At 36.2% G+C, this 25,489-nt stretch overlaps 1 protein-coding gene across 4 annotated transcripts in view; it reads left to right on the top strand.

Moving 5' to 3' along the window:
• The window catches only part of DMXL2 (Dmx like 2), a 49,945-nt gene that overhangs the window by 5,944 nt on the left and 18,512 nt on the right, over positions 1–25,489 (top strand). For all 4 annotated transcript variants that reach the window (XM_071568776.1, XM_071568774.1, XM_071568775.1 and 1 more), the window contains exons 2-24: positions 1,854–1,979; positions 3,076–3,147; positions 3,833–3,911; positions 4,536–4,692; positions 5,624–5,690; positions 6,432–6,610; positions 6,931–7,114; positions 8,065–8,239; positions 8,937–9,167; positions 9,282–9,559; positions 9,736–10,432; positions 12,106–12,227; positions 13,247–13,336; positions 14,668–14,785; positions 15,534–15,653; positions 16,070–16,297; positions 16,969–18,648; positions 18,946–19,056; positions 19,797–19,966; positions 21,278–21,375; positions 21,539–21,704; positions 22,668–22,932; positions 23,536–24,620. In XM_071568776.1, the coding sequence (XP_071424877.1) occupies positions 1,854–1,979; positions 3,076–3,147; positions 3,833–3,911; positions 4,536–4,692; positions 5,624–5,690; positions 6,432–6,610; positions 6,931–7,114; positions 8,065–8,239; positions 8,937–9,167; positions 9,282–9,559; positions 9,736–10,432; positions 12,106–12,227; positions 13,247–13,336; positions 14,668–14,785; positions 15,534–15,653; positions 16,070–16,297; positions 16,969–18,648; positions 18,946–19,056; positions 19,797–19,966; positions 21,278–21,375; positions 21,539–21,704; positions 22,668–22,932; positions 23,536–24,620 (6,498 nt within the window). The remainder of the gene's footprint in view (positions 1–1,853; positions 1,980–3,075; positions 3,148–3,832; positions 3,912–4,535; positions 4,693–5,623; positions 5,691–6,431; positions 6,611–6,930; positions 7,115–8,064; positions 8,240–8,936; positions 9,168–9,281; positions 9,560–9,735; positions 10,433–12,105; positions 12,228–13,246; positions 13,337–14,667; positions 14,786–15,533; positions 15,654–16,069; positions 16,298–16,968; positions 18,649–18,945; positions 19,057–19,796; positions 19,967–21,277; positions 21,376–21,538; positions 21,705–22,667; positions 22,933–23,535; positions 24,621–25,489) is intronic.

Here is a 25,489-nt window from a genome sequence, read left to right as displayed (position 1 = left end):
GCAATACTGACAATGAAAACGTAGGGTAGCCAAAAGGTTTGAGTCCCTGTTTGAAGGGAATCAAGACCTCTTTTTGCTATATTAGATAATTTAAATCATGTCTTTTAGTAGGTTTGTATTAGTAATGAGACAGACTGTTGAAAGTGAGTCAGTTCTTGGTGTTTAATTGTTCCCCCTTTGAAGTAAAAGTAGGAGAATCAGTTGCTTGTGAATATTAAAATTCTGAATAAACTACTGGAACTGCAGGACCTGCTTATATTTTCCTGTCTATTTCTGTTCATTCACATCCTAGTCTCAGTCTTCCTGCTTATAAGCCTATGCTGTCCTGTTGAGAATTTCACAACACTGGTGGAGTTTGTTTTGCAAATAGGAAAACAGCAAAACAAAGTTACTTTCTGTTCAAGGCCAGAACTTCTTTCAGAATCTCAGCTTTCTTTCTCTTACTGTCTGGAAATAATCCTATTCAATTTTAATAATAACTTATTCTCTTCCAGGCCGGATTTAATAATTGCATAGTTTAGTCATCAAGGAGTGAGGATATTCAGTTGCATAGATAATCTCCCTCCAACAACCTGCTAGCAGTCCTGCTTACATTGTGAAACACTTCAGTATCAGTTCCTCAGAGCTTCCCAGAACAACAGCTGTGGGCTTGAGGTCTCAGACAACCCTGTGTCACTTTATTTTCGTGAGATGACCTTGGAAATCTTTGAGTCAAACTGCTTTACCCATTGTTTTCATTTTTGTGTGATGTGTTCCTTTCTGAGGACTGAGTTTTTTGCTTTGCTACTTGTGTTGTGTTTGTTTCGTGTTTCATGCAGTGATTAAATGAATTATCTGGCACCATCATCTTAGTGGGTCCATCACTGGGTATTGATGATGTAAATCTATAGAAATACAACTTCTCCTATGCTTCTCAAAAATACAAGTAGCTTTAAACTGATGAACCTCAGAGGAAAGGGCAGGGATTGACTCAGTATTTTTGAAATTATTGTAAAAGAACCGGGGGACAAGTTAAAATTATAAAGTAATTTCGTACCATTTGAAATGGATTGTTGAGGACTTGCACTCTCTACTTAACTCAGGTGTAAATTTTTTTCCTACTGTGTTGCAATCAGTGGAAAACTGACTTGGAGGAAAGAGCCTTCTGACTATAACGGCTGACTGTAAAAGGCTTAGTGGCGTAGATTGATGCTAGGGAGGGATTTCTATGCCTGAATGTGGGAGCTCAGTGGGACAGATAATCTGAAGTGATTAAACTTTTTAGAACAGGTGAAAGGTTGATAGATATATATTTATCCTGTCAACAAAAAGTGCTGCAAGCTGTTGTTGTTCTGCAGCTAGTTCGTAAAAAAATTATTCAGACTGTAGTGTGTATTGCACTACATCTAATATATCCAACAGAAAGCTTTGTTTTACAGTAATGTGTACTACTTAGAACTCAGAAAAGCCCAGCACTTGTATTCTTATAGAAAAGCATTACTTATTATTCGTAAAAAACCAACCAAACAAAAAGGCAGGAGGGGCACAACACGCACTTAAGACATTTACCTACAAATTTGTTAATAAATGCTTCTGAATAGCAAATTCTTGCCTGCCTTGCTCTAGGTTGGGTTTTGGTGGGGTTTTTTACTGTTCCTATTTGCCCTATCCCAGCACCTTTAAGGTCTCCTTTGCTACTTTGTTTTTTGTTGCTCCTTCTTCTGGTGCAGCTGAATTGGCGAGGGTCAAACCTGCTACACAGTAACAGTTTGTTTTAATGGCCTCTTGCCCAGCTCTCTGAAAACATCAGTGCTGTAACAAGTATTCAGTTAGTTGTTAAATACTTATTTATATTTCTTTTAAAAATATTTCAGGCATATGGCTCTGGTTGTGACATTGTTATTCTGGCAGATGACTTTGAATGTGTGCAAATTATTCCCGGTGCTAAACATGGAAACATTCAAGTCAGTTGTGTGGAGTGCTCCCAACGACAAGGCCGGGTAAGGATTTTAATAAATCTGTGTAGAAATTTTTTAAATTTGCATACTCTAAATTAGCTCCTTCAACACTGGCAGCAGTATTGAGGAAGCCCTGGTTAAGAGTCAGGCAGGTTTAGCTGTCAGGGCTCCTGAACTTCAGCACTGCAGGCCCAGCAGGACTGGAAGGGAGAGTCCAGCTGCAGAGGTGGGCCCTGCGAGATCACCACAAACCCCCCGTGTGGTTCTGCATTCAGGACTCTGAGCTCATGGGCTGGCCCTGGGGACTGAGTGTGTGGTTGCAACCTTCTCCCCCCCTCCACTTCCCCTAAAGAAGACGTAAGATTTCATAATAAATGTCATGGAACTTTTGCATCCTTTCTGTATTGAGTGAGCCAGATCCTGAATTCTTTTAATAATCTTTTAAAGAAGAAAAAGGAATTTCAAAGACAGTCAAAGTACTTATAAGCATATGAGTATTAGGAAAAGGCACAGAGAAATTCCTAATAAAGACCATTCTGTGTTCAGAGGTTTCTGTAAAATAAGTAGGTGAAAGAAACTCAGGGGTTTACTGGTCTACCTACTTCAGTTTTTCTATTTCCCATTTATCTCCTCTCAAAATCTATTTAAATATTAAAAATAGAATTACATTTCTTGCTGTTTCTTGTAACTATTATTTAGTGATTTACTGATATAAAATGGAATCTAGTAACACAGAGAGACACAGACACTAATAATTAATGCATTAGTTAGCTGTGAAGTAGACAGACCATGAGCAGAAGCAGTGAAGGCATCAGTTTTCCCCTTATGCATTAACAGTAGTTGCCCCAGAAGAATATTCCACCTCGGATTGACAGTGTTTGTGCCATTGAACAAAATGTCTTCCTTGCTTGCAGTTAAAATCTTAAAGGTGGGCTTATTCGAAGTATGTATTTCTTAACTGCCTTAAGAAAATACACCTATAACAGTTAATTCCATTAGCATGAATGTCACTTTTCATGAACAATGGCACATAGAAGAGGTACTGGAAATTCTTTAGTGTTTCGGAATACTAAGGAGCACTTACTTCACTTCCCTCCTAACCTTTTACTTTGTGTTTTCAACTTTTTTTTTTTCCCAGATTGCAGCATCATATGGAAATGCTGTTTGCATTTTTGAACCACTTGGTGTAAATTCTCATAAAAGAAATTGTGTAAGTATGTATTTCATAATTGTAATTTGGTTTAGGCTCTTAGAAGAGTTAGCAGCCTGTCTGCCAGTTATTATTATATTATGATGGCACACAGAAGATAAATGGATAAACGTTTTCTGCCATTTCTAGTAAAATTGGATGGGTAGAATCTTCCACTACATAAATTGAACTGTCAACTGCACTTCTCATAAGTTCACAACATCTTGTTCTTGAATCTCATACTGGAATGACATGGTGACAAGTTGGTATTTCTTATTTGAAGTTTGTCAGATATGTGGTACAGAAATATGACACAGACTTGTTCCTGTACACCCAGACTTGTTTTAACAGCACAGCCATGGCCAAGCACTCAAGTATTAAGTATGTTCTCAAGCAGGTTTCACAATCTTTGTTCATCTATATTGCCATCCCTTATGTTCTTGTAGATCTTATGGTCTCACTAGTTTAAAGTAAGGTACAGATATATCTGACTGTAAGACAAGTCCAGGGCTGGTCTGCAGAGCACCCTGGGATGCATTTAAAGTTTATAAAACAATTTAAAAACTAATCAGAACTAAATTTAGCAATCTATCACTGAATATTTTTGCAATAGGCTTAATAGCAATTTCATAGAGAAAGAAATACCAATATCATTATATTTTGCTGTTGAAGTGAGAAGTAATCCTTTACTGTTTTTAAACTACAGCAACTGAAGTGTCAATGGCTTAAAACTGGGCAATTCTTCCTCAGTTCTATGACTTACAACCTGGCATGGGATCCTCAAGGTAATGTGCAGTTTGTGAAATATTTGTTCAGCATTTTTAGTTAGAACAACTTGAACACAAAATATTTATATTGTACTAAAGTGAGAACGTGAATATGGACATTTTAGATTACCTGTTGTCAGGCAGTGTTGCATAAAATGTGAGGCTACAGTTAAGATTTGTGAAGATGTGCCAAGTGTTGGAGTCTCTCATGCAAGATCTTAGTTTGGGAATCACAGTGTTAACTTGCTATCTGACTTAAATTACCACTAATAATCATTTAAGTAGAATTCTTTCATAATTCAAGTCACCAATGAGCCCAGACACAGATCTTTATAAGATGTTTGTGGATTTATTTGAGGTGTGAATAGCTATTTAGCAGCTGCAATATTCATCAGTAAATAGTCTGTGATTCAAAGTGAAGAAAAAACCCTTAATGTTCTTTCTTAAAAGTTACTGTAAATTCAAAATGTTTTTATAAAACCAGGTGTATAATATGATTGAATAATATATCTAAAATGGACTTGATAAAGTTTATTTTGCAACCTGTTTTCAATAATTTACAACAACATATGATGACAAATTTAATCTTTCCATATACCTTCATCATCTTGGTTTCACAGCATTGTTATTTCTGACTCTCAGGTAACAGGGTGCTGACAGCAACTGACTATTTGCAATTGTGGGCCCCTCCATCTAATGACATTCCAGAAGAAGATGAAGATGATGATCCCAACAATCAGATCAAAGATGATAAAGTTCTCCCAGTTCTAAATGACTGGAAATGTGTCTGGCAGTGCAAGTGAGATAATTTTTATTTTAAGACAAGTTCCAATTCTACCTCACATATCAACAATATCTTCTCTCCAAAATTCTGTTTTTAAATGTGCTTTTAAATACCATAAAATTCAAACAATTTAAGTTACTCCAAATAGGAAATCCTCACTTTTCCAAGTGATTTATCATGAGATGGTCAAGATAAAACCCAAATCAAAGGCTTACCTAAATTATAGAACTGACAGTGTATCAAAATCATCCGTTTTCTCATCTTTGAAAATAATGCTGAGTATTGGATGAGACTGAGAAGAGGAGCAGTAACAGGCAGATCAAGTGCACTGACAAAGAGCTGCTTGCAGAGCCTTAGGAAGGGAGTCCTGAAACTTTCAATTCAGTTCTATTTCAGCTTCATGGTACAGAAGTGTTTCCTGATCATCCATTTCCGTATATATGCAGACTTAGGAAGTAGCTGCCTGTGAACATGTTTCTCTGTAGTTTCCTGAAGCCATTGCAGATTTTGCCCACAAAGCCCTGCATAGGGAGCTTTTTGCTTTCAGTCTGACCAGACCTGTAATCGCAGACAAACAGCATCACAATTATGAGAGGGATGTTTACTTTCATTTATTTCTACTATTTGTCTTGGTTTCACTGAGAGTAGAGGAGCAGGTGGGACAAACTTCACTTCCAGGATCTCCTTGTATCTAACCTAGGCTTGCTGTACTTAAAACTTTATTTTATGAGGTGTTTTTCTGTGCAATTGTGAAAATACTGCTTTGTTTCCTTATAGCAAATATTTTTATGCTTCTGCTATTCATAAAGTATGCTTAAAGCAACAACTATACAATACTAATATATTTAATTTAAGTAATGGACAGTAACACTTAATCAACTGAATACCTATGGAATAATATTATAGAATAAATAGATCTTACTTAATTTGCTCTTGTGTTCTGTAGGACTGCAACATCAGTGCATTTGATGTCATGGTCTCCTGATGGTGAATACTTTGCAACAGCTGGGAAGGTAAGGACTAAAGACCATAATTAAATAAGTTTTTGCAATGTTTTGCATTTGTTTGACAAAAGTAAGTAATATGAATAGTCCTGGAAATACACTCTATCAATATAGTCCAAGTAATGGTAAATTATGATCTTATGTGTAATACTGTATTTTTGTGTAATTCCATGAATTTCACCAAGAAGAAATTGGATTTAGCTATGTACTCTTACTGAATACTTGAATTACAGTGATACAGACTTGTGTGTATATTTATACACATGTATATTATTTGATAAAGTATATTTAGATGAATTTGCAAATATGCATAAACGTATTTTCTACTTCTGAAAATAATAAGGATAAATGTTAGATCATTGTGACAGAACACATACACATCTAAACTGGCATAATATACACGTCTAGATAAATTAGAGAAGGTTTTCTATTTAGTGAATTTTGGGTTCAATTATTAGTTCGTAACTTCTATTTCAGTTTGCAATACTTTTTGTCAAATCATTATTCAAGCAAGGTTTTCAATTAAAAATTCTCTTTAATGTCACCCTCCCATTTGAATGATTCCCATTGGTTTACAAGTCTGGACAGGTAAGCTTGTATTGCTTGCACTTAATGGTAAACAATGAAATGAATTTTAGTTCTGGGCCAAGTTTTCATGAACTATACCAGAAGAGCAGTTTCCTTATTATTTGGGATTTTCTTTTTGTGACATTCTGAATTACAGCTAGCTAATCCCATGGGTTTTTTTAGGATGACTGCCTCTTAAAGGTTTGGTATCCTATGACCGGTTGGAAATCATCTCTTCTGCCCCAAGAGAATGAAGAAAAGAAGAAATGCTCAGAGGATGTCCAATTCTCGTTTGTTTATTTAGCACATCCTCGAGCAGTGACAGGATTTTCATGGCGCAACATCAGCAAGTACATGCCCAGGTTTGAAAGCTTTCTTTTTTTTTAAAGAAATACAAGCAACCTTTGATCAAATATATTTACCACTCTGATTAATATTTTGCCATCAAAAACATGACATTTCTCTTCTTATTCTTTTAAGAAAAAAACATATCAAGAACTCCCCATAAACTTTGGTATTATCTTGTACAATAGTAATAGTCATGTTAACCTTTAGTTAGTGAAGAAGCTGAAATTAATATGAAACAATGACTACTAAATACTTGTCTGCTCCCCTAATTTCTGCTGTGTCCGCATAGCTAATTTAATTATACTGGCAGTAATCTTGATGTGTTTGCCATTAGGGGTTTGGTCTGTAACGTGTTACTCACCTCCTGTCTCGATGGAATCTGTCGGCTGTGGGCAGAGACACTGTTACCAGAAGATACTCTTCTGGGGGAGCAGATCTGTGAAACAACCACTTCCAGCATTAGCAGCACCATCTCCCAGTCTGGAAACCAAAAGGACAAAATACAACATGCACTAGAGGTACGAATAAATACTTAATTTGTCAAATTTTTATTTCAGGATTCTTAAAACTTCAAATACTTAGGAATGTATATTATGTAGTCTTTATATGCATGACAGAATAGTCTGAATTATTTCATGTCAGTTTTCGAAGGCTACTACTAAACACTGAAAAAGTCTGAGACTGGCACTCTGCATCCAATCTCCATGTTTTTAAAACTCAGTTTACTTTTTCTGTAGCTAACAGTGATGGGAAGAGACAGTGTTTAATATGGAATAGTAATGACAGTTTCATTCTGATTGGGTCTGAAAGTCTGTAATTATAAAAACAGTGTAAGGATTAAATAAACTCTTTGAACTTTTAATTAGCTCATTTGATATTTGCATTTTGAAAAAATGGTATTGTGAGGCTCTAAATTTCATTTCAGTGACAGTCTTACCCAGTCTGTTAATTTACAGCAAGAGAAAATCTATCAATATAAAAGCAAGGAAGGAAAAGGAGACAAACATGAGCCACTCCTCATTTGTAGACTATTACAGTCAGACCAAGTAGGGAGATTGGAACCAAGTATGCATTGGGTTGTTGAAACAGTTGTGCTCTCCATGTGGTCTCAGAAATTTTCAGTTATGCCAAAACAATTTATTATAAAATTATATTGGAAATGTTACTGCTTTTAGATTTTTTCCAGTCTTCTTTATGAATGTTACACAAAACAGTGTTTTTTGTGTTGTTATTGGAGCAGATATTAAAGAAACTTTAAGAAGAATGTTAGAAGAGCTTTGCCTTTGGCCAGAACTGATGTATGTTAGTGTTACTAATCTCAGTTGAAATCTGTTTAAATAATCCTTTCAAAATCACTCTTCATTTCTTTGGCAGAAGAAATTTAAAAAGCTTTAGCTTTACATAAGTGTGACTTTTTACCTTACAGGTTTTTTCAGTATTTCTTAATTTATTTTTATAACTATAACAGACAATTCACCACTTGAAAAATATGAGAAAAGGACAAAGAAGATCTTCAGTTCTTGTTACCCACACAGATGCACTGCCAGATCAGCAGGGGACTCATGAAGTTCAGCGTCACATTTCACATCATGCAAATGCACTTGGTCACTTCCACATAGCAGCAAGCATCAACCCTAATACAGGTGAAACACAACCTGTCATTAAACTGAAATATAGTTGCACAAAATGAAAAAAAATACAGGGAGCTGAGATGCACATTCTTTGCTTTGCCTAATTGAATACAGAAAATTTGTACTAATACTCTTTATTTCACAAGTCTGTTACTTGGCATAGAGTTTCATAAGACAAATGAAGCTGAATTCATTCTGAATACCTTCAGCACTTATAGAGGGCAGTTAAATTCATCTTTGTGCATCAGAAGGCAAAAGAAACTGAAATTTCCAGCCTAATTGTTGTTTGATTCTTGGGGTTTGGGAAGCAATAGTATATGATGAATAGAGTAACTGTATTCTACAGAATATATAGTAGGGTTTTATAGAATAATGCAAAATATTTTAAAAAATGAAAAGATTAAACAGCAGTAACATACACTACCTAAAATGTGTACATGGATGACAACACTGCAACATATGAAACTGAGCAATTTGGCCAATTGAGTATCATTTATTGTTAACATAAGAATAAATTTTCATTTTTAATTTATTGATATTAAAATATCTTTACTTTTTAAATTACAATTGTGTGTAGAAACTTGATCTGCATCTTACAGGCACAAATTATGTTATATCTAAAATAAATTACTTGTGTATGTGTACATATATATAAAAAATATGAAAAGTTTAATATATAACTTTTTTATTTGTTTAAAAATATCCACAGATATTCCATCAGTCTTGGCTGGAACAGCTTTTAATATAGATGAAGGAAATGGCTTCGTTGTCCACTGGTTGAATAATAAAGAATTTAGTTTCACATCCTCTATTGAAGTATTTATGCAGCATCTAAGAAAAATTTCAGAAGAACAACTAGAACAAGATTTTGATGCTGAAGCTGAAGAGGAAGAAGAAATAGAAGAAAAAGAGAGAGGTTTACATATGAAATTAGATCATGGTTAGTTCTTATCAGATAGTACTATTCACAGCTTGAAAAATACTGTGTTTTGAACTGAAAGTTCTAGGGAAATCTTTGCAATGGATTAAATGCCACCATTCTTTTCTATTGCAGATTTGTCTATAGACAGAGAATCAGAGACAGGGACTGGTACAGGCTCTTCAGAACATGAAGACGGAGAAAGAGAGGGGAGCCCCAAAGCATCCCTGCTGGCAGGCCCACGCATGCCTCTTCCAACAGTTTTATTAGATCGGAAAATTGATTTGCTCCTGACGGAATGGAACAGGAATCCAGATATGCTTTTTACCATCCATCCTGTTGATGGCACCTTTCTGGTGTGGCACGTGAAATATTTAGATGAATACAATCCAGGCATCTTCCGACAAGTTCAGGTATTGTATATTTGAAATGGTTTTATTATTTATGATCTTTATCAATAAACATTGTGCCTTTTATAGCTGAACATCAGTATGAATTTAATTTTGAATACTTCCAGTGAAACAGCTGGCATTTGTTCAGACTTAGAATGGGTTTGTATATTCTAATTGTTTGTTGTTTTTTTTTTTAGGTTTCATTTTCTTCTAGGATACCTGTTGCATTTCCATCAGGAGATGCTAGTTCCCTTAGCAAAAATATTATGATGTACGCTTGCCCTATCTCTGTAAAAGATACCAGTAGTGCTGCACAACAGAAGACAATGGACTTTCCAGATAATACTCTAGCAAGTAAAGGACCAAGCTTTGCCCAGGACAGTGCAAATGTGAATATAATTTCTCCCATAGTAATGATGATTTCCAAACATATAGATGGCTCTCTGAATCAGTGGGCAGTTACTTTTGCTGATAAATCAGCCTTCACTACTGTGCTAACTGTATCACATAAATTTCGGTACTGCGGACACCGCTTCCATCTCAATGACCTCGCTTGCCATTCTGTTTTACCTTTACTACTCACATCTTCTCACCATAATGCTCTGCTAACTCCAGAATCAGACACTTCCAGGGACTCTGACAGGATAAACAGAATGATGGATCCTATTAAACATAGAAAAGGTTTTTCTAAGCAGCAACTTAAAAACGCAGCAACCCGTACATTCCATGATCCAAATGCCATCTATAGTGAGCTGATTCTGTGGCGTGTAGACCCCATTGGGCCTTTATCCTACACTGGAGGAGTATCTGAATTGGCTCGAATTAACTCTCTTCACACCTCTGCTTTCTCTAATGTCGCCTGGCTTCCAACACTTATTCCCAGCTATTGCCTTGGTGAGTATATTTGGCACGTTCCATACAGAGTTAACACTGAGAGCTGTATAATTACTTGGCTAAAATAAATTGCTATTTTATTTGGAGCAGTTTATATTAACTTTTCAAAAATTTCCTTGTATTATGCAAATCATGCATTTTTATTTTATTTGAGGCTAAGCTACTGCAAAACACTTCCTGTGGTCTGACTGTGTCTGCAGTCACTGTGGATCAGCTGACATTCATAAATCTGTTGTGTGACTAAGCACTCATTGCTCTCACAGAGATCATGATGCCTTTCCTCAGAGCTTTAGTCAGTTTTCCTGAGTGTTCTCTGCATTGACAGGGTATTAAAAATGCATATGCTCTGAGGACTGAGGTGTCTGGGTTGCTGGCCACATAGAGCTGCAGGAGGCAGTGAGTTGAACAGAACTTTCAGTTGGACCATTTGAACATGAAAATTAACTGAGAAAGATTTTCAACCAAAATCTGCATTATCAAATTCTTGTAACACGCTGTCTTAAAACTCTGCTTAGAAGATTCTGAAATTCTTCAGACTATTAGGGGTTTACAGAAGCCTGGGTAGAATGCAGATTATTTTAAATAAATAGATTACAGTAACTTAACAGAACTGCAAACAATACTTTTTCAAAGGCCAGCCAGTATGATGTCTGATGGGTAATGCCCAAGGACAATTCTTCAGTTTTTATTTTTAATTTTGGGTCTTTCCATTGCAGTTATGAAAACTATCTCAGCAAATGTTCAGCCACTCAGATAATTAATTTTTAATTATCACAAAAATGCTGTTGTGGTAGTTGTCATCTTTGTATACAGTAGTAAATGCCTTTTGTACTGTAGATGTAACATTACATTTTATACTAATGCCAGGTGGTCTTGTTAAGCTCAGGCCAGTTTTGCCTTTACAATGATTAAATGGGTGTCAAAGGTATTGTACAACTTGAAAAATTCTAAATCTACTTAATAAATGCATAACATATCTTGGATTTAAAATTAAACAAATTCTTTTTCTCTGCCTACATAATAAGATTCTATGCTGTCTGAATCCCACAAAGTGTTCTAAACACAAATAACAAGCTGCTTTATTCTAGTTTAGAGGAAAACATGTATCAGAATTCACCATCTCATGTTGAGCCTGTTGTATATACTACAGAGAAGCAAAAAAGACACAGTTTTTCATATGTTATTCAGAACTACAAATCTATTTTTGCCTCTGCTTTTATGACACCTTTAACTGCAGGGCAGAAGGGAATATTCATAGAGGTTAATTTTATGCAAAGAGTCTAGAGACAGTAAACAAGTTAAAAAAAGCTACGGCTGATGTCACTTTTCTGAGCAGTTTTCCTTTAGACTCCTCTGAATTGTCACTGACAACCCATTCCCTTAGGTGTACTAAATACTGGGAATTGCATGGTCAATAGTGTTTGTAAACATACACAAATTCAGCTTAGGTTACTGAGCTTTTATGAGGAGTTTCAGGTACACAAATGAGCAGAAATGGATTTATTTCAAAATTAAATAATGGTGCTTTAATGCACACATTTGCTTAGGTTTTTTGCTTCAATACTTCACAATAATTATGTTTCAATCATATTCAGATATTGCAAATTGTAATAAACTACCTCATGCCATTGAATGCCATTTTTTCTTTATGTGTTTTTTGTGTTTTCTGTTAGGTACCTACTGCAACTCTGCTAGTGCTTGCTTTGTTGCATCAGATGGCAAAAACCTGAGGCTCTATCAAGCTGTTGTAGATGCACGAAAACTTCTAGATGAATTATCTGACCCTGAATCATCTGTAAGTTTTATATGGAAATGGTTTAAAAGTGTTAAAATAAAACTAAGGCAACTTATTTTCCCCCCTTCCAGTGGTTTATCTTTGGTTAGTTGTGTGTGATCTTATGCATTATATCTCACGTACTTGCATGGTTTGCAGCTGTGTCAGCATTAGCAGACAGAAAGGCAACTATTACTACTAAAAGTGTCTGGACTGCAGCAAAATTTCCCAGACAAGTTTTCCCAACCTGTGGCAGGTGTGGAAAGGAAAAATAGAATTCCTTTCCTTGTCTTCTGATAAGAAAAGTCTGGAGCAAGAGGGAGGGTGAAGATAAACAGATGAGCAAGATGTAGGTGTATTATAACTATATATGAGGAAAGACAGAGATGGTGGGATATAAAGAAATCAGTAGGTTATTGCTAAGGGTAATATTAGCTCTTATTTTTTCTTCTGTAATAAGCAACTTTTTCATCCTTTTTAATTTTTGTGACTTTAGGCAAAGTAAAGTCTGACCATGCCATGTTACTGTATTTCCTTTCCCCTCTTTTTACTGTTATTTTATAAGCTATCCTACAGGACATAGCCTGTCAGTATTCAGATCAGGCTGAGAAATTTGTTCTAGGAGCAATGACTGTGAACATTCCAGCAAAAATCAATACAGCCTTCAGCTTATACGTAAGCTGTACTGATTTTTTTTTCTTACATGTGGTCACAAAACCTGAAGCTTGAAAAAAGAAGTGAAGTAGTATATGTGTTTCTCATTGCACAGATACATTATATTGTGTTATGAAAGAATAAATCTTTAAATAAAAAACATTTAGCTTCCATAAAACCCAGTGTCTCATCCCCAGGAAGAGCTGCCGACTCACAGCAGTGCAAATGTCTAAACACATTCCTCCTGAGTGAGAAAGTGACTACAGGAAAAAGTTACAGTTTATGCCAACAAGGAAAACTGAAGCATCAGTTTATCATAAGTGACTGCAATCTTCTTCTTTCCGAAGGAAAAAGATACTAATTTTTCTCATTTTCCTCTGTTTCAGAAACTCATTGGGGAAGTGTTTAATATTGTGAGCCAACAATCTACTGCTCGACCAGGATGTATTATTGAACTCGATGTGATAACTAACAAAGTAAATAAATGGTTAACTCTTTAAGAGTATCACATAAAGGTGTTTAATAACTTTTTGTTAATTAACCTAATCTATTGGAAAGAGGTAAAAGAGATGACATTTCCCTGTGGTTATGACTGCTTTGAATTTTTGTGAATATTGAGATACCTTGAATGTTTTAGTAAGCCAACTTTCTGTTTGCTGCTAAGAGCTCAAAGCTCATTTTAGAGTCTAACAATATTTTCTAAGCATAATTGTTGATGAAAGCGAAACTTAACTAATGGATTCCACGCCATTATAATTTAAAGGAAAAAAGTTACAATCCCCTCAAACCCAAACAAACAAAAAGGTAACGTTAAAAACCCCAAACCTAAAAACTAGATCTAACTATTCCAAAATATAAGAATGATAGCAAGGTATGACTCCAGTTTTTTTGTTTGTCTTGTAAGACAAAATTATATCTATTAACTAAAACAGCTATACTTTTCAAACCACGTGCAGGTTTAGTTAAACCTTGTTCTTACTCAGTTATTTTGATCATACATGTTCAGTGCTGTTTTGTGTTACGAAATAGCCTGTGAAAACAATGAGTTTTACCCTTTCTTAATTACACAACTGTGGGGTTTTGACATGTATATTTTTCTATTGTCAATAAATTTCCATGTCTTTTAAGTATTAATAACATAGGATCTTCAACTTTAAGATCATATTTGTGAATGTTTTCCTAGAGTTTTTATAAATGAGTACAGGGAATACTGACTTGCCTTGTTTCTCAGGAAAATAAGAGGGTGTTTTGCAGCATGAAATCCTTGCCACCACGGTATTTGGGGGGCATATTTTTCCTTGCCAGCAGGGAAGGATTTCACAGCAAGCAGCCTTGCTGCAGGGAGCTAGAGTTACTGCAAAGAAATCTGTTGCTGTCAGAAAGGACAGATGTTAAAATGTCTGAGAGAAAGAAAAATCTGCAATTTGTTCCCTTTTTTAGATTACCCAAGCAATTCACTGCAGACATGTCTTCCCACTGAAGAGGGATAAAAGTCTTAAGTTTTTGCCACTGTCATTTAATCAACACCAAAGAATAAAAACCAAACAGATACTAATTCATCTGTCAATAACTGTGACAAAAGTGTTATTACAGAATTTATCTGGTACTGTAGATGTCAATGGAATTACTTGAATATACAAATAATAGGATCTTAGAATATGCTTAAAATAGTTCTTCTGATGTATTAACATAATTCTGAACATTATAAAAGAAAGTTTTCCTCACTGGATTGCACAAAGGAAATAATTGCATGAGTACAAAATGTTGCTGTATGTTCTGGAAGCATAACTATTGCTCCATGTTTCAGTGTGGCTCAAACACACAGTTGCTTCATGTCTTCCAAGAAGACTTCATTTTGGGATACAAGCCACATAAGGAAGATGTGGAAGGGAAGGAAACTGAGATATTTTTCCAGCCATCACAAGGTATAGCATAAACAATAACTAACATGAATTAAGTAGGTACCAAAAATGCTCTTAAAGAATACCAGAGTCCAGCTGGCATGCGTGAATGTACTTTGAAATGCGAATCAGCAGAATTCAGTAAAATAGCTGTTCTTATGTTGCTCATATAAATTGCTGTTTACATGGTATTAAACAAAGGCATTCTAATTGAAGAATTGTGAGTTCTAAGAATTAGAATCACATATTAACTTATAGGACAAAGTACATTTTTCAAAGTTCTGTATGTTTTATATAAAAATGTGAGCAAAATAGAACAGAAGAATATTTTCCATGTCAATAGGTAGTTCCAGGTGATGATGGGAATATATCTGACTTTCAAGTTGATACAGTAGGAAGTCACTTGGGAATTTGGTACTAGACTTAAAACTTAAAAAAAAAAGGGATGAAAGCAGGCAGGTGAAAAGAGTCCACAATCTGGCAAAATATTTCAAACTGACCAGGAAGGCAAATATCTAATAAATTAGATTTGTCACTAACACTCAGTTTGTAAGTCAGTATCTATTTTATATAGCTGTGAGCAAAAAAATATCAATTAAAGCATGTTTCTTATGGTACTGTTTGAATATTTTGATTTATAATCAGTGTCTTTCAAAGATGAAAATGGATAGGTCTTTTTAGTACCAATAGTTTCTACAGAATATTTTGCTATGGAAAAATTATTTAGGTTGAATGTAAACTTCAAGACAGTGATAATATGTTTAAATTACAGGGTATCGTCCACCACCTTTCTCAGAGAAGTTCTACCTAGTAGTAATTGAAAAAGATTGTAATGGCTGTTCTGTTCTTCAGATGTGGCATCTTCATCTCAAATCTGTGCAAGCCTGTTTAGGTGAGTGAGTGACTGTAACATTCCTAAAAAGATGTATTTCTTTCATAGTATTTAAAATAAAACTTGAAAGTTCAGTGGTGTATTTTAAAACAAGGAATCATTGCAATAGAAGCACTAAGATTCCTTACAAACACTGGTTGCATTCTCTACCACTGGCAATATACAAATTTGCTGATAGGGTGAGTCATGTACTGAAGCACTGAATTCTTAATTTCAAACTGTCGCCATTCCGAATGTTATGGATATCTTAAGATTAATAGTCATAACATGCAATAAGACTGACACAGCCTGCACACATCATATAATTTTCTGTGTAACTGAAGCATTGATAAAAACAAATAAATTTGATTATGGGATATTCATGCCTTGTCTTTATAAACAATTTTTTTAACTCTGTTGGCAATTTTTTTGTATAGCAAAACCAACTGAAGCATCTTCATCAGATAATAAGCTTAGTGTGCCTGAGCAAAAGACTGTAGATTCTTCTCCAGATGTATCACCTGGCGTAAGTCCCATTCCACGATCTTCATCTATTGCTAATCTTCAGACTGCCAGTAAACTCATTCTGAGCTCCAGACTCGTGTATAGCCAACCTCTGGATCTTCCTGTTGGTGTGGAAGTAGTAAGAGCAACTCCTTCAGCAGGTAACTTAAACTTTTTTTTCTATCCAGTTGATTCACTGATTTACATCCTAGTTTATAGGATTTTATCTCCCTAGCCTAATTTACTAGTACAGGAAATGCAGGACTAAAAGGTTCTTTCAAATCATTGTGTCCATGTCATGTTATTGTTCTATAAATGTATCAAGATCCCACAGGAAAGCTATTCCTGAAACTTACTGCCCTAATAGTTGGAAATCTAAGTTTTAGTCTCAGTTTATTCTTGCACAATGTTTGTCAGCATTACTAGGTTTGGTATGTAGAGCTCCTTCTGTTTGTCTGTCTCTCTTGTTTCAGTTTATTTCCCTTTCCCTCTTAGGTTTCATTTTGGTAGGCTATATGAGCCTAATCTTAACTTCCTTAATCTCACCTGATTAAGGCTTTGTATTCCTTTCATTGTTCTAAGAGCCCTTCTCTGAATTAGTTCAGTTCCAGTTTATCATCTTTGAATAGTGACCAGAAATGCAGATAAGTAATATTTAAGCTGCAAGAGTGTTACCAGCCTTAATATTATTTATCCTTACCCAACATCAAATTAAAAAAATAATGCCAGGTTCTAAGATCTCTAGCAGTAGGTAGACAGTGTTATGTCTGCCTCATTGATACAGGCATCCTACTATATATCACTAAAAGTAATATGTTTGTTCTAATTTCAGGTCACTTGAGTTCTTCATCAATATACCCAGTCTGCCTTGCACCTTATTTGATAGTAACATCATGTTCAGACAACAGAGTGCAGTTCTGGAGATGTACTGTAGAGACAGACCTGTCCAGCAGCAGTGAAGGAAAGGAAACGTACCACTGGAGAAAATGGCCTTTAATGAACGATGAAGGAGAAGACAACAGCAGTACAGTGAGCTTAGTAGGAAGGCCAGTTGCTGTGAGCTGCTCTTACACAGGGCGTCTCGCAGTAGCTTACAAACAACCCATACAGCACAATGGCTTTGTTTCCAAAGAGTTTTCCATGCATGTTTGTATACTTGAATGTGAGTCTACAGGAGGATCAGAATGGGTTTTGGAACAGACAATTCATCTGGATGATTTAGTTAAGGTTGGAAGTGTACTTGATTCAAGGGTCAGTGTAGATAGTAATTTATTTGTTTACAGTAAATCAGATGCTTTTTTGAACAAAGACAGGTACTTGGTGCCCAGTATCAAGCATTTGGTGCATTTGGACTGGGTTTCAAAAGAAGATGGTTCACATATACTGACAGTTGGAGTTGGTGCCAACATCTTCATGTATGGAAGACTTTCAGGAATTGTAACAGATCAAACCAGCAGCAAAGAGGGAGTCGCTGTCATTACTTTGCCACTGGGTGGGAGCATAAAACAAGGTGTAAAGTCGAAGTGGGTGTTGCTTAGGTCCATTGATTTGGTATCATCTGTGGATGGCACTCCTTCACTGCCTGTTTCTCTGTCCTGGGTGAGAGATGGCATCCTGGTAGTGGGAATGGACTGTGAAATGCATGTTTATGCCCAGTGGAAACATGCTGTCAAGTTTGGTGATGGAGAAAGTGATGTTTTTACTGCTGAAGACTCAGCAACACATGATCCACTCAAAACAAGCTTGATAGCGAAAAAGACCAGTGTTATTGATGGGGCGGGTATTGTGGATGATGTTTTTGGCACTCCAACTGTAATTCAGGATGGGGGTCTCTTTGAAGCTGCTCATGTTCTTTCACCTACTCTACCCCAGTATCATCCAACCCAGTTATTAGAACTTATGGATCTGGGTAAAGTTCGCCGAGCCAAAGCCATTCTGTCACATTTAGTTAAATGTATCGCAGGAGAAGTTGCAATAGTTAAAGACACAGAAGCTGGAGAAGGCACTGGCCCTAAGCGCCATCTTTCTCGCACCATTAGTGTGAGTGGCAGTACTGCAAAGGACACCATCACTGCTGGAAAAGATGGTACTCGGGACTACACCGAGATAGACTCAATTCCCCCACTGCCACTGTATGCACTGCTTGCTGCAGATCAGGATGCCACCTATGTTTCTGAAGAAACTTCTAAAATACCTCAGGGCTCTGAAGACCATGCTAAGAGAAAAACAGAGGATCAGTACTCAGATCTATTCCAGATTCAACCTGTTACAACTGAAGACTTTATAGATTTTGAACCTGAAAAGAGGGAGAGTAAATCCAAAGTCATTAATCTGTCACAGTACGGTCCAACCTACTTTGGCCGAGAACATGCCAGTGTCCTCTCAAGTCACCTGATGCACTCAAGTCTGCCAGGCCTCACTCGACTGGAGCAGATGTTCCTTGTAGCTTTGGCAGACACTGTGGCCACAACAAGCACTGAACTAGATGAGAACAGAGATAAAAATTACTCAGGTTAGTAACTGACATATTATTGAATTAACATTCTTGTTCCCAGCAGAGGCAAACTTGGTGCTTGGATATTTTGGGATATAACAAAGCTGAAAGCTAACATCAGGTATTCAGATTAGGTACAGTAAGAAAGAAAGTAAAATATGAATCTCTGCTTACATTTCATACATAATAAATGACTTCTAGTTCAGGTTTTCAGCAAGCTTAGAAGCCTACATTCCTCACGCACTATATATGATAAATTTATATGTCTCTTGTAGTCAACTGCATGTTCAAAAGTCAGTCTTTTGTGTTTCACAGGAAGAGATACCTTAGATGAATGTGGGTTACGATACTTGTTGGCGATGCGCTTGCACACCTGCCTCCTGACATCACTGCCACCTCTGTACCGAGTGCAGCTGCTTCACCAAGGTAATTCTTAGAGAGAAATACTGCTTCCATTTGATCCCCTTGAGCTGACAGGATCTGGTTATGTTTTATTTATAACAGATTTTCTATTATCTGCCTATTAATTTTCTATTTCATTATGACCATTATCTTGCAAAGGCTTAGTACAGGGATATGCACTTTAAATAGCAAAGAAAGTATAACTCTATAACAGAAGATTCTGGCCTATTCAGTTTGAGGCGTAAGTTCTCCAACCACATAAAATACAGTTTATATATGTAATTCATTGTTTCCTGCTGGAGGAGTTAACACTTCTTTACATGAGCTTGGCTTTACTTTACCTTAAAGACTGTTTCGTCATTTTCATTACAGCAGTTTTTTCACTTGCTCCATCCAAGTAAACACTGTTGTGAAATACAGAAAAGAAAAGTAGCTGCCATCTAAAGTGCAGAGACAAAGGTTTCTGGCCCAGAATGGGTCTGCTTCTGTGATATTTTTCCTTCAGTCTTTCAACATGTAAATATACTCATTTATGAATGGGGTGCTGGAAGGTTACAAAAGAAGTACTGAGGAGAAGACATCTCTAACAAGCAAAAAATATTTCAGCTGTTCCTTTGATAGCTCTACTTCCTTTTGAGAGAAATGGTCTCTCTCAGATTTGCCTGACTGTTGGTCTGGAGATCCCATTTTTCATCTCTGACATCTTTCATTTGCTTATTAACAAGTCAGTCTTCTGAATTTTATTGGTTTATGTTATTGTTTAGGTCTGTCTACTTGCCATTTTGCATGGGCTTTTCATTCTGAGGCTGAGGAGGAGCTGATCAATATGATTCCTGCTATCCAGAAGGGAGACCCACAGTGGTCTGAATTAAGAGCTATGGGTATTGGCTGGTGGGTCAGGAATATCAACACACTCCGAAGGTGCATTGAGAAGGTAAATTTTATTGCTTGCAAATTCTACTTACATGCTGTTAGGTGTGCCTTCACAGATATGCCTGGTGAGTTGTGTAAACAGGTTCCTTTGTACTCCAGCCCAGCCAGGAGACTACATTAGTTTTTCTATGCCTACTGATGCTGGCAGTCCTGCCTTACAAATTTCATTATTTAATAGTAAGATACAATGCAATTAATATGGGGAAAAGCCATTTTTGAAATGCCTAAATTCTCCCCCTCACATATTTTACGGTATGTTAAAGATCATATTAAGTACTGTTTTTCAAGAAAAATCTTGCTTTCAGGTAGGAGACAGTGTATGTCTGCAGATTAAACAGGGAATAATGGCTTCAGTTCAGCAGTAAGTTTTCTGTAAGAAATATATATCTAAAAATATTAGTCAATAAAAACCTGTATAAAGAGGTTTTTTGCAAATGTATTGTTTATAATGGAGAACTGTAGAACATAAAATAACTGAACTGCAAATAAATGTGGATTTTACTCTACTGAAGAGCTACAAAATTACTGTTTTGTAGGAATATATACCTCTATTATGTTAAACCAAAATAACAGTAAATCTCACTTGCAGGCAGGGTTTTCTTATGAGAGGTCCAAAATTGATAAAGTGCAATATATTTTTGAAATAATATCCAAAACTGCTTCCCTTAGCTACCAATGAGATTTAAATCTCATTAATTAAAAAAATTTCAGCTTTCTTGTAACTTGAAGTTTGATGAATTTGTGCAATTACTACATTTGCTTTGAATTACAAGAAATGAAATCCCTGAAATGTCTCTGGAACAGTACATACTACTCTACTAAATTTTTAAATCATTTGATGTACAAATATATGTTTTAAAGTTACACGATAATCAAATAATCTGGGAGCAAAACAATTATCTTAGTGCTCCAAATCAAATGCAAGTACTTCTGAGTCCTATATAAAACCTGAATAGTGTTCATAAAGAAATACTGTTATTACCTTAAGTATTTTTAAATAATGGATTGCCTGAGGAATTCCACCAAATAGTATGTTACTGTAACACTTTTAAAGAAAATATTTTTATTTGCACATTCATAATGCCGCACTGTGGTTGAGGTTTGCTCTCTGCAATAGTGCTGGTTTTCTGACTCTCAAAAGCATTTACAGTGTTGAGTTCTTTCACATATAAAACATTCTCCCATAAATGACTTTATTGTTTTGCAGAGATAATAGTCACCTAGGCCATCCTCCCTGACAAAGAATATAGGTTATTTAGCTAAAAGCAGCCTTTATCTTTTCATTAATAATGGTAGGATTTGTTTACTACAGGTTGCAAAAGCTTCATTCCAGAGGAACAATGATGCCTTAGATGCTGCACTTTTCTACCTTGCTATGAAGAAAAAGGCAGTCGTGTGGGGTCTGTTTAGGTGAGTTCTGTTCACTGTTAGTTGGATTAAATCTGAATTGAACCAGGAATGCAAAGCAGAACTCATTCAAGATTCAGAGTTTTATTTCAAGTAATGTTGTTCAAGTGATAGTTTGCTAAGGTCACATAATAAATAGCTGTATACATTGCATTTCTTTATACAGGTCCCAGCATGATGAAAAGATGACTGCCTTTTTCAGCCACAACTTCAATGAAGATCGATGGCGTAAAGCTGCTTTAAAAAATGCTTTTGCTTTGTTGGGAAAACAACGTTTTGAGCAGTCAGCTGCATTTTTCTTGCTAGCAGGTTCACTTAAAGATGCTATAGAGGTATCTGCTTTTGAGAAATTAAGTTTCAGTTTCTAATTTCACCTATGTAAGTGCATTCTTACAAGCTGCTCTCTGACGAATTTTTCACAAATTGTGGCAGCACAAATGGGCTGATATGTTCACACAGGACCCTCTTGTGCACGGCAGACATACCATTTACCTCCACATTACTGTGAAAAACAACTTGGAAGCTGATCTGAAGGCCAGAATAATTGTTCAGATACATCAGTGCTCAGTGGAAGCAATCTTTGGAATACCAGTTTTGACCTTTGTGGCAAAACTTTGTTTGATCAGCCCAGTCAAGTTGTAGCAGTCTGTTCAGCCTTCAGCTATTCTGCATGACCAATTGATACAACATTAAGTAAAAAAAGGTGTCAAGAGTTCTTTGGAAGCAGCCCAGAGATCCCATTTCAGTGGAGCTGTGATGTTGCTTGCCACAAGGGAGGTGGGAGCTGTTTAGCAGGACCATAAGCTAAGCAGTCCCTCTCAGGAGAGAGTGAGATTAGAGAATCCTTAGTTATCCTGCCTATTTCTGTGCAGTATATTTGTCTTCATGTGAGAATGTATTTTCCTCAGAGATGTAATTCTGCACATAAGACAGTGTGAAAAATATCCTACCAGTCATGTAATAACATTAAAGTTGGAGGATACAATTACACTACTAAGTAGAATCAAAATACACGTTTTTACTTCTGCCATATGAATTTTTTACATGCTGATGTATTGCTATGCATATCATAATTCCTGACATAGAGAAAATACACATCTTTCCAAACAGAAGAAAATATCTTACTTGGTTATGTATTGCATGTCATGTTTTTGACCCAAAGATTAATTTATACTTTAAAGAACAGATATAATAAGGAAAAAAAATCTGTTTTGTAAACATATATTGCTATTCACATTATTTTATAGAACATCCTTTTCCTCATAAAACAACCTTTTCCCCACTGCTTATCATAGGTGTGCCTTGAGAAAATGGAAGACATCCAGCTGGCTATGGTCATTGCTCGTCTGTATGAATCAGAGTTTGAAACCTCTGTCACATACACCTCCATCCTTTATGAAAAGATTTTGGGGTGCCATAAGGATGGAACTGGGTTCATCTGTACTAAACTGCATCCTGATCCGTTTCTGAGAAGTATTGCATACTGGATAGTGAAAGATTACACACGGGCATTAGATACATTATTGGAACAAACACCCAAAGATGATGATGAAAACCCAGGTAAGAAGAAAACATTAGTCTGATGGGACAAACTTATTAAGAAAAAGAAAACCTTTTTCCAGTTTTTTCCAAGGATTCTCTCCAACCCCCTAACACCAAACTTAGTTCTTTCTGTCAGCTAAGCTCAGGAGGACTGTCTTTGATACTTCCATACAATACTTTACTACTGAATGCTGGCTCGTCTTTATTCCAGTAGAGTTAAATTCTGATTCTTGTTTCTAGGAATTTGCAGTATTCTAGCAGGATTTCCTATCCCATCTCTTCAAGATTCAGTGACAGGTGGCTAGATAGGTTACATAGTCCTTCTCTTGGGAAAATCTCTACCTGGCTGATAATCTCAGCTGTTTTTAGGCTTAGTAAATGCAATGTAAATGCAATATAACAGCAAGGCAAATGAGAGAATTTACTATCTTTCAGCTCATTCAAATCACACCTTTAATCTTTTTGTGGGAAATAATTCTTTCCTTTTGTTTTGGTAACTGGACCCAAAACTGTCTTTGTTTTTTGTGTTTAACAAATGTCTAACATGGGAAATTCTGCAAAACAGAATAATACCATTTTAAAGCCTTTGTCAAGAGATACCATATCTGTTTAATTCCTTAGTTATCGTCAAATCATGCAATCCTGTGGTATTCAGTTTTTACAATTACCTTCGGACTCACCCTCTGCTTATCAGAAGATATTTCAGCTCACCAGAAGGAACTTTGGCCACCTTAGGTCTAACGACTGAGAAAAGCTTTGTTGATAAAATTAATCTTATCGAAAGAAAATTATTCTTCACTACTGCAAATGCTCATTTTAAAGTGGGATGCCCTGTGCTAGCTCTTGAAGTTCTTTCCAAAATTCCAAAAGTAAGAAAAAAGTCTACTGTAGATGCAGAAAAAGATTCATCCACTCCTCTGGTACAGGACAGTGTTTCAGATTCCAAAGCCCTACAGGATGGCATTGGTGATATAGACTGGTCAAAGCCCATTTCAACTTCCTTTGCTTTGGAGAATACTGTTGAATCTTCAGCACAGTTTGACTGGAGTCAACCAGCAGTAAAATTTGATGATGAGCCTCTTACTCTTGATTGGGGTGAAGACAAAAATGAGTCAGATGAAGAAGACAAGGATGTCGGTATAATGATGAAAAAGTCCGATTCTAAGAGTGGAGAAGATGAGAGAACCCCAGACACCAGCATGACACAAACACCACATGGGGATGTTTCTGATGCAGGAGACACTGAGGTTGATGTTATTGCTGAACAACTGAAGTTCAGAGCCTGTCTGAAGATCCTTATGACTGAACTGAGGACTTTGGCTACCGGTTATGAAGTGGACGGAGGAAAGCTCAGATTTCAGCTGTACAACTGGCTTGAAAAAGAAATTGCTGCTATGCATGAAATATGCAACCACGATGCAGGGGACAAAGAGTATTGTAAAACCTATACCAAAGTAAACGGGGATCTCCTTGATCACGAAGATATTATGGATAAGCCAGACATTGGTTCATATGAACGGCACCAGATAGAGAGACGGAGGCTACAAGCAAAACGAGAACATGCTGAAAGACGGAAGTGGTGGCTGCAGAAGAACCAAGCTCTTCTGAGAGTTTTTCTAAGTTATTGTAGTCTTCATGGGGCACAAGGTGGAGGCTTAGCATCTGTAAGAATGGAGCTGAAGTTCTTGCTGCAAGAGTCACAACAGGTAAAACAAATTCAGCTAATTTCTATCCATGAATGTGAACAGTCCTAGACTGTCAGTTATGTCAAATGCCTAAGTTTGTTCCGAGACAGATGCTGCTTGTGTTCTGCAGCTCTCATGATCAAGATGATTTTAATGTTCTTGGAGAAGGAACTTGGCAGTTAAGTGTGCTATTTTCCCACCTCTCAATTGCTTGGTTCTTAAGAATCTGCTTATGTGACACTGAGGATCAGGCTACTAATGATTATGGAATATAACAGTTGCTGTTTATATTGTAGCTGCAGCATTGTATGTGTGTTACAATGACATAATTTTGGTCATGATATTCTAGGTATCTATATAATAAGTGAAATTCAAAGTAAGTGAAATACAACAAAATCTCATTCCCTACATCTCTGCAAGGGACCTACAAGAAATGGGGTCTTAGCTGCAAAGTTCAACAAATAATATAAAGTCAGAGTAGTGCTCTCTTTTACTATATTATGGCATTTTCTACATTTATTTCATACAAAAAAGGTATTTTACAGCAAATGTTAATGACTAACCTGAACTACAGCAGATAAGCTGATACTGGGCAGTAATTTAACATGCACTAGTCCTAGAATTCTGGTATTTCAAGTAAGAGCAATAGACAGCTGTTTCATGGTACTTGTCTTAGCATATACTTTTAAGAATAAAAAAAAGTTCATTTCCACTTGAGAAAATCAGATGAGTGCAAATTTGACTTTGTTACTAAACTCAGACCAGTGAGTGTTATGTCCACTTACGCTGATGCAAGTACAGTTTTGGTTAGTGTCCCTTAATAGAGAATCTCAACACTTCCTAATGAACTACATGAAAATGCTCTTCCTGCGCTAGATGAAAAAGCAAAC

The sequence above is a fragment of the Pithys albifrons genome, chromosome 13, assembly GCF_047495875.1.
Source record: "Pithys albifrons albifrons isolate INPA30051 chromosome 13, PitAlb_v1, whole genome shotgun sequence".
NCBI lineage: Eukaryota > Metazoa > Chordata > Aves > Passeriformes > Thamnophilidae > Pithys > Pithys albifrons.
Note: the sequence above shows the minus strand (reverse complement) of the source record. Positions and strands in the feature narration are given on the sequence as shown.